The sequence below is a fragment of the Lupinus angustifolius genome, unplaced genomic scaffold (assembly GCF_001865875.1).
Source record: "Lupinus angustifolius cultivar Tanjil unplaced genomic scaffold, LupAngTanjil_v1.0 Scaffold_39_36, whole genome shotgun sequence".
In the NCBI taxonomy this organism is placed as follows: Eukaryota; Viridiplantae; Streptophyta; class Magnoliopsida; order Fabales; family Fabaceae; genus Lupinus; species Lupinus angustifolius.
Genome location: NW_017721094.1, coordinates 4505 through 14221, shown reverse-complemented (window position 1 = coordinate 14221; position 9717 = coordinate 4505). Strand labels below are relative to the sequence as shown.

Sequence of the window (9717 nt, the reverse complement as noted above, 5' to 3'; positions counted from 1 at the left end):
TATTGAAACTATTAGTTTCTTGTCAATTGACCTGAGTTAGAATCTCTATCATGAAATTTCTACACTATTCGTAACTATTTTATATTGTGGTTTATTAAAGACAATCTTAGCTTAACTTTGTTGATAGAGATGCATAACCTTGGCATTTTTATTGGGAGTTTTTTTAGTGTTTTGTTGAAGGCAAAAAAGGCAAGTTTCATACTATAAAGACGTGATCTTTTTATACTATATTTGAAGCTGGTATTTTTAACTTTTCCAAGTACAACAGATCCCCTTTATGTAGAAATTCATCAATAATAACAAGCTTTAATTCGCTAAGTTGAATTGACTCTCCTTTTTATCTATAATTAAAAAGAAATTTCTTATGGGCTTGAATAAGGTTGTAGTTGTACTAAATAGGTACTCAGGTTTCTATTTTGAAAATGAAATTTGTTATTTTGATAGGAAAATGTGGTTAAAGTATGTTTGTGCATTCTTGGCATATTTTCCATTTTCCTCTTGATAATAATTCCATTGTTAAATACTGTGGGGGAAGTATATTCTCTGCATTTTCCACATTTGTATATCAATATGTAAGTTTCTTATAGTCGATAAAACGTTTATAGGCACACAAGTTACTGTCATTTGTAAGTATTACTTCACATTTTTTATGAAATATTTCTTACTTGATCACTTTATATGATGCAAAAACAGGATATGGAAGATATGGATCAAACTGTGGATGTCCATGATACACCTAATAGATTAACTACCAGAATGGTGATGGGAAATTAGAGGGATCTAAGGTTCGCTGTGGTTGCTTAAGACACTGTTATATAACTACAGCAATGCTAACAAGACATTGATATAGTGATGTAAAGTCCAATTAGATCTCCTAGATAGGCTAGAAGATCAAATATTTGTTTTATAGGAGCTACACTTATTGTAATAGTAGCCGGACACCTAAAATGGATTAGTTTCGTACTCATATATACATTTGGTTATACCAAAAAATAACTGCAGCAACTACACAACAGTGTCCTCATCAGAGAAATCTTACCCTTCTCAAAATGCTCCTATAGTTGGGAGAGTGCAAACTGAGAAAAGTTTCTGACCTGCAACATCACGCTCTAATGTACTTGAAAAGATGGATGAAGAGAAAATTGTAAGCTCTTATTCATTCAAAAACATCTCAACATGGGTCTGTTTATGTTTCACGTTTGAATAAAGAGAATGGAAAAACTCAACAACTGAATACAAAGAATTGTATTATTGACTTGTAGTAGACATTTTCACTATCATAGAAGAAGATTTATTTTGATGTGGCCATTGATGACAAAACCAGTCATAACGAATTAACTAAATCTACTTAGCATCCTTAGATAAGAAAAGATTGGCCTCCACTTTGCGAGCATTGCGAAGTTCATCAACGCTGTCACCTCTCTCAAAAACAGCAGCTGCTCCCATTCCACTACCTGCTCACAATTAACAATGTCCATTATTCTCAGCAATGCGTTCAATCATGACACATGATACAATGTGTTAAAACATGCATGCAGGCGCATACACATAGTGGAGGGAAAGTGAGATTGTTACCTATGCACATGGATATAACGCCAAATCGAGAATCCTTTCCACGCCGCTTCATTTCATGCAATAGTGTTGCTACACATCGAGCACCTATAACAAGAAGTAAATTAAAAAACCATTGGAAAACATGAACAAGTACAGGCAACATCAATCAGAACAAGCTCTGGTTCAGTACCAGTCACTAACGAGGGAAGGGGATGAAGGATTCAGATGGGTCATAAACTTTCCCACATATAAGCTAATTATTTTGTGGTGGATGTGTAGCATATGACCAATTATATCTATTACTTGATCATTTGCCTTTTTTGTCTAATAAAAAGAGAAAGTTTTACAAATATAAATTACAAGTTCGAGGGTGAGTCTCGACGCAATAGTAAGATTGTTTGCCTTGAGACTTGGAGGCCATGGGTTGATGTTCCTAGAAATAGTCTCTTCACTTGCGAGAGTAAGACTGCATACATTTACCCTCCTCAAATCCCACTTGGTGGCAGCTTCGTGCACTGGACTTACATTTATATAATAATTACAAGGCTCTCATATCCAAATTTCCATTTGGCCATTAATCATTCAATCATTGATTACATGAGTTTCAACTTTGGAAAAACTATCAATTTGTTCCAGATTTTAAAATTTGCATGATTTTCATCTCATATTGTTAAGCATTAAGCAATAAATTCTGATTTATGGGCAATGGGTACTCTATCAGTCTATCTAGCATAGATATAGGTGATGTTAAAAAAATAGATCCGAGTATGAGAAGTTATATTTTATGTATAAATGAGCAGAGCTGAACACTTTGGTAATCAGCAGTGGTGCAATTGCTTTTGGAATGTAGAAGTTGTGGTATATACCTGTTGCACCCAAAGGATGGCCAATGGCCATTGCACCTCCATTAACATTGATCTTTGCTGGATCAAGTCCTAGCTTGTTACGGCAATATACAAACTGGGAAGCAAATGCCTGAAAATATATATATGCAAATTATTCAAGTGAGTAAAAACACAAATTGACAAATAAAAAGGAAAATGAGACAACCATATTACTTTAATACCTCATTAATTTCAAAAAGGTCAATATCATCAAGCTCTAGACCAGCAGCCTTCACAGCAACTGGAATTGCAGCTGCAGGACCAATACCCATTACAGCAGGATCAACACCAACTGCAGTGAAAGTCCTATACTCAACAGTCAATAAAAAATCTTCAGATCTCTTTGCTAACCAATTTCAGATTTTAGGTACAACCTAAAATATGCATGATGATTTTAGGATAGAATAAATGTGTATGAAGCTTCAAGTTCCTGAAGCCTGAACTTAAGAGCCATTCAAATACACGCAAAATAAAAGGAAATATAAATACAAAGCTAGTGTAGTAAATGTACACCGTTTGGCCAAAACAATAAAGAGACCATGCATTATATACGCAGCCTTACCTGTAGAGAGGTTGTTTCCAGGATTGAACTTGTGACCTCTTGGTCAGTAAGAGGCAACCTTACCGTTGCGTCTAGGCTCACCCTCACGAATTTAATATTTGTCTTGAAATAATCAAACATTTAATTGTCATTTTTTCGACTTATTTTATCTTGTTTTAAAGGGCATGGAAACCTATTGCATTTATAGGGCATGTGGCATGCCAATTTCAAATCAGTGTATAAACATTACAAAGGATTATACTTCTGTTACCCATTAAGTACCTGAATACACCAAGGATGGGTAGTCCCTTTTGGATCGCAACACTTCTTTTCATCAGCAGAACAGCCCCAGCACCATCAGTAACCTGACTAGAATTACCTAAAACACACGCATCAAATGACCAAATGTATACCAACAAGAAAGGGTTTGAGGAAATGAACCACATACTTTTATATTCTTATACCTGCAGTGGTGGTTCCATCTCTCTTGAACACAGTTTTGAGCTTCGCTAGATCAGCCAGTGATGCATTAGGTCGAATTCCATCATCAACAGATATGGTGACAGATTTCTCCTCGCCAGTTTTTGGGTCCACAATCTATTGAAAGAAATCTCATTCAGAGCCTAAGACCACAAAGAACAACTAAAAACATCCGATAATGGTAATTACCTTGGTGGAAACTGGGACAATTTCATCTTTAAATCTACCAGCAGCAGTAGCAGCAGCAGCCCGCCTATGAGACTCGACCTATTAACAATATTAAGAAGACTCAATTCAGGATAGTTAGAATAAAAATAAAGCATCACTCTTACTAAAATGTATATCCATTATCCAACTCACAGCAGCCTGATCTTGCTCCTTTCTCGACACCCCAAAGCGTTGTGCAACATTTTCAGAGGTTATTCCCATAGGAAGAAGGCAGTTCTGAGCTTGTTCAAACAACTCTACCTGTCACAACAGTTTAGTAAACATCAGGAACTTGTATCCATTTAAACAGATCCAGAAACCCAAATTAAAAACAATGAAGGGGAAAGAGTGATGAAATGACAAATAGCGGAGAAATACTTTGGGATTGACTGATCCTTCCCATGCCATTGGGTTAGCTGTCATTGATTCCAAACCAGCACCAATTCCTGAACAAAAGGATTAAGTTAACACATGGCTCTCAAAGTCACAGTAATCGCAAGTACAAAACAATTTGACGGATCCATTACCGATATCATAGAATCCAGCCTTTATAGCTGCAGCTACATCAGCAACAGCCTGGAGCCCAGATGAACATTGCCTATTAACTGTCCTAATAGGCACAGTTTCTGGATGGGAAAGTAGGTCATACGTTAAAATAATAAACACAGTCATATATCAGGCTCACAAACACAGAGTATTGAGACATACCAGGGAAACCAGCATAAAATGCAGCCATTCGGCATTCAGTAGCTCTTTGAGATCCAGGTGCCAATACAGTACCCACAATAATGTCACCAACTTCACTTGGGTTCAAGTTGGTTCTCTCTACTACAGCCTAATGATCATGATGCATTTAGAGTATTAGAGCAGAAAATGAACTAAAGTACAAAGTAAATGTACATAATCAAAATAAGTATGCAACGAACATCAATGCATAAACAAACCAGTCTATATTCAGCCTCATTTAGAAATTCCAAACATGCAACAGTTTTGAAGCAAAAAAAAAAAAGAATACCAAACCTTCAAAACAGGAGCTAGCAGATCATCAGCATGAGTATCTTTGAAACCACCACGTTTAGCTTTGCAAAGAGCAGTCCGATATGCTCTGCAAATACGTAATTATACATATTCATATACAAAAACAACAACAACTAAGCCTTAATCTCGCTTGGTAGGGTCTATTACATGGATTGAACGATACCATAATGCTATATCATATTCATATAACAGGATCAATAAACAAAAAGACTCTTCACCAAAAAACACATGTTTAACTTGAGTGAGAGTCAAACTTACGCCACAATCACAACATCATCCCCAAATGCAGATGTCCTGTGGTAAGCAGCGCTATCTCCCGCCAAGCATGCTGAAGCCTAGTGATCAAAAGTTGAAAAACTAAATATAAATCAAGTTACCATAACCAGTTCAAATCACACGACGTGAACATATACAAATACAATGTCAAACATTTCACAACATTTTGAGCTAATAAATCCAGTAAAGTAGTTTCAAACAAAGCATCAGAAGATACTTTCTCCCACTATGAAGCACCAATACGGATACGAGTACTAGATACGATACATATATGACACGCATATTCTCGCAAAATACATGATAAGGTACATTTGGAATACACATAAAATATATATAATTGGTGTTCTGAACTCTCAGATAAAGAACATACTTCATAGAGATCACTAAATACAAAATGAAAACCATATCATATAAAAACACTGCTTATTGCTCACAGATAGGAATATTGTGGATCTCATTTAAACCTTTATCACTGTTAAGCAAATGCGTTTTTTATTCCTTCTCTATTAAATACAAATGCTTTATCTTGGTAGTTAGGTGTCTTAGAGAAGTATTGTTATCAGATAGTATCTAGAAAGTATCAGATTTATAATTTTATTTATTTAAAAATTAATTAATTTTGATACTCCATTATAGTGGATAAGTGCATGATACGGAATAATATGGATTGTCATAGTTCTCCCATATGACAAACACATCATTCAAATGAATATACATATGCATATATACATTCAAGATCAGAACATATAGGAAAATTCTGAGCTATGATAATCGTAAAGGAAACAACTTTTGAATAAAAAAAGTCAAAAGTGTAAAATCCCACATGCTAAAACACCGTGTTCAAATGAAGATACTTACACATACGCAAGATCAAAACTTTTACAAAATTGAGAAGTCATAATCAATAAAGGGAATTGAGTCTAGCGAAAATACCAAAAGGGTACTTCCCTAGATGCCAAACAAGTTATATTACAATGGATTACACAAAAGGGTAGAGATAAAAACGGAAAAGTATTGAGGGAAAAATGAAAAAAGTAAAAAAAAACAGAGGAAGAGAGGTGAGACTAACAGAGAGGGATGATGATGATTCATTGGCGTAGAGTGATGATGATGAAGGGTTGAGATGGTGAAGAAGAACCTTCTGTCTGTTCATCGCTTTCTCCATCTTTTCGTGCTTTGTGTGAATTTGGGAAACAAGGGAATTCAAAGGAAGATGCACAGTGATAGAAGGACAGTAGTTTATATTGTTCTATTTATAATTGTTAGGCATATTATGTAATTATCTAATATATATTATATAGAAAAAGAGATGAATGTGGTGTAATGTATTAATTTTTTACATTTTTATTCCATCATTTATATTTTATTATATTAACTTTTTGAAAAATATAATTGAAGTGAAATAGAAATAATATAAGACTACAAACATGGAAATAGTTTTTGAAAAGAAGTTGTATACACTAACAATATATTACACTCATCATTTTTTAGGATTACACCACAACCTATCATTTATGTTGAATCTTAAATCAAATATCTTAAATATAAATAAAATAAATGATGGATAGTGGATAATTTATTGACTTTTTATAAAACTTACACTAATAATACATAAGACAATGAACTCACAATATAATATTTTTAATAACTTTTGACATGGATATCCATGATGATTAATAGAATTTGATATTTTATATAAGATTATAATATCACTATATACATATTAAATTTCTATAACATGCTTCAAGATATTATTCTATAAATAAAAGAAGAAAAATAATATTAAAAAGTTTGAGTATAGTACTTTCCAATTATGAAAGTTTTCTTTAAGATAAGGTTTTCTTTTTGTCGAGGTTAAATTATGTGTTTAGAACAGCTTTTTAACATTTTCCCCAATATAAAAAATATTTTTAAATTTTAAAAAATGGCATTGCTCCCTCTAATTTTTTTGTTTTTTGTAATTTCAACACTTCGTAAAAAGGTTCAATTTTATCATCCACTAATTACAGTCCTTTTTTATTAGTTAGTTTGCCATGTATATCTGTTATGAAATAAATAAGGGTATTTCTGTCAAAATATAATAATCTTTTATAATTTTTAATTTATTAACCTTAAAAAATGAAATAGAGGAATATAAAATAAATTTTAGTTGCACATCTTTTATTTTATGTAAAGAGGCATGCATTTTTGGTAAATGAAAAACAATTTTATAGAACTAATAGATTTTATATTTCAAAACAAGACACAAGACTTTCTTTTATTATATTCTTCAACATAACCTTATTAAAATAAAAGTTCAATTGTATTTAAGTATTATAATAAAATTATTTATATTCTTCCTTTTTAGAGAAGATGAAGTATTATAAGGTCAACTTGATCCTTAGGTGCATTGATTCAAATGAGTTAGGATCATCTCCATATGCTTCAAAAAATAAAGAGAAATGTAATTTTTAATGACACATCTATCATTTTGATTATAATGAAATTACACTTTTGTCATTAAAAATAAATGTAAAAATATGTACTTGTCTCTCCATTAATAACAAAAATGTAATTTCATTATAATCAAAATGATAGATGTGTAATTAAAAATTGTTTTTTTTTTATTTTTTTTTGAAGCAGTTGACTCTCCATTAATGAAGGGTATCTTTGTTTCTTACCATTAGTTAATACAAAAATCACATATACAAAAGAACTTTAAGTATTATTTATCATTGTGATATTACACTCAAGAAATAATGTATATCTTTCTACAAAAGCAATTTATAAATCCAAACTAATATATATATATATTATTTGCAAATCAATTATTGATAAGTAAATTAAATATGTCAATTTTTTATTAGTTTAGATGGAGGATTTATGGTGTGGTCTTATAAGATTTATATATTATTAAACTTCTAACAGTAAGATAGAGAATGATTTTTATTCATATCATGGAGTTTGATAGGGATTAACTCAAATGAGAATAATTCTCATATAAAATGATAAGAACAATAAATTTGGGATTTATAACTATACATAGATAATTATGATTAAAAGTTAGTTATTGATCATATGATTACTTAAAAAAATCATGTACATTTACCATTTAATCTTAATCGTTTAAACAAGATCCAATAATTTATATTAATTATTCTTATTTCTCATAATAACAATTGTTGTGATATTGTAGATATTTAAATATGGAAATTACAATCATTGAAAACACTAATCAATTGTCATGCTATTCTTCTAATTTAACGGTTCATTTTATAAAATATAATTACATTAAATATTTAGTAAAAAAGTATACATAAAAACTATACTCAGCCTAATGTTATTTATAAGTACTATTCTAAAAATTATATGGTCCTTTTTTAGGGAACTTTATATTTGTTGCGAGATCTTCATCTATGATGTATGTTGTTTTTCATAGGCTAAGTGAAAGAAGCATAAGTGAATTTGACACCATAATTTAACCCAAAATCTTAAGGCATTAGGTCTATAGACTGATTCACTTATATATTCTTTAATTCGTAACTTCTACATAATATGAGACTTCCACTTTATACTTGGGATACCTAACATATCCCCCTCAAGCGTCACTATAACTTAGCTATCTTTATCTCGTTGTATTGTCGTTGTCTTATCTTGTCATCAACAGAGCACGATGTGTGGCCTCTTGTTCGGAAGATTTTTGACACAAGGACCTCATATAGATCTATTGACCACTTGTTGCTTCCATACTCAGTTGAATCTTCGAACCATCGACTCTAATATCACTTTTGGGAGATCTTCATTTATGGACTAAAGTGTCCTTCCATTGGCTAAATGAAAGAACCATATAAGTGAGATTGACACCACATATTGACCCAAAATCTTAAGATCTACAGGTCCAACCACTTATATGTTCTTTTACTCATGCACTTCTTCACTTGGTATCTACTTCAAGAGTCAAAGAATAATTTCAAATTTTTGGAAAGGCCACCATTGAAAGTACTTAATGGATCACTTACCATGGTTTAATGGTTATGCTCTCCCATCAATTAGGAAAGATTCCCGAAAATATCTACAATCTTGAACTAATTGAGGGTATCACTAGTCCTTCTCCTTTACAAATTTATTTTAGCTTATTGACTAAAACTGTCTTGGCCAACTTGTCAAACCAATTGTCATTAGTAAGAATTTTCTCTAGTTGTGACTCATCATCGTCCAAAGCATTTCATATCCAATAATTATAGTAATTAATGTGCTTTGTCCGAAAATGAAATATGTGATTCTTAGATAGTTGGGTTGCACTTTGGTTGTCAAAATGTAAAACACATCTTTCTTGAACATGGATCTATTCATGAAGATATATCCCACATATTTTAACTTTTTTATCAGCTTCAATTCTACAATTAATACATTTTTATAACTTAGATTGTCAAAATACAACCCCCTTACAAAAGTAGTTAGATAACCTAATGTGGACTTTATGGAATTTACATCTCCAGCCATATTTGCATTTATGTATCCTACCAATAAAGTATCTTCATTACCAAAACATAAAAAAAAAAATCATTATTTCCCTGTGATATTTCAGTATCCACAAAGTTGCATTTTAGTATAATTTTTCGGGATTAGAGAAGAACCGACTCACAACTCTAACTGCATGAGTAGTATCTAGTCTTTTACAAATCATGGAATGCATTATATTTCCTACCACAAAAGAAAAAGGCACTCTGTTCAATTTTTCCTTTCTGCATCACTAGT

General features: G+C 31.8%; 1 protein-coding gene across 1 annotated transcript; it reads right to left on the bottom strand.

Annotated features, from left to right (window-relative positions):
- Positions 1-1133: 1133 nt before the first annotated feature.
- LOC109338708 (3-ketoacyl-CoA thiolase 2, peroxisomal-like) lies at positions 1134-6226 on the bottom strand. The gene is made up of 14 exons (XM_019575996.1): positions 6050-6226; positions 4963-5039; positions 4687-4771; positions 4375-4501; positions 4194-4292; positions 4045-4112; positions 3820-3927; positions 3649-3726; positions 3444-3576; positions 3262-3358; positions 2621-2744; positions 2421-2529; positions 1576-1659; positions 1134-1454 (listed from the first exon to the last, which is right to left on the bottom strand). The coding sequence occupies exons 1-14, from the start codon at positions 6143-6145 to the stop codon at positions 1345-1347; spliced, it is 1395 nt and encodes a 464-aa protein (XP_019431541.1). The 5' UTR covers positions 6146-6226; the 3' UTR covers positions 1134-1344.
- Positions 6227-9717: the final 3491 nt, after the last annotated feature.

Coding starts and splice junctions, on each gene's coding strand:
- LOC109338708 (XM_019575996.1), bottom strand. CDS start 6,145: ATGGAGAAAGCGATGAACAGACAGAAGGTTCTTCTTCACCATCTCAAC. Junction 4,113..4,193: donor GGCTGGATTCTATGATATCG/GTAATGGATCCG, acceptor CCTTTTGTTCAG/GAATTGGTGCTGGTTTGGAA. Junction 3,359..3,443: donor AGATGGAACCACCACTGCAG/GTATAAGAATAT, acceptor CGTGTGTTTTAG/GTAATTCTAGTCAGGTTACT.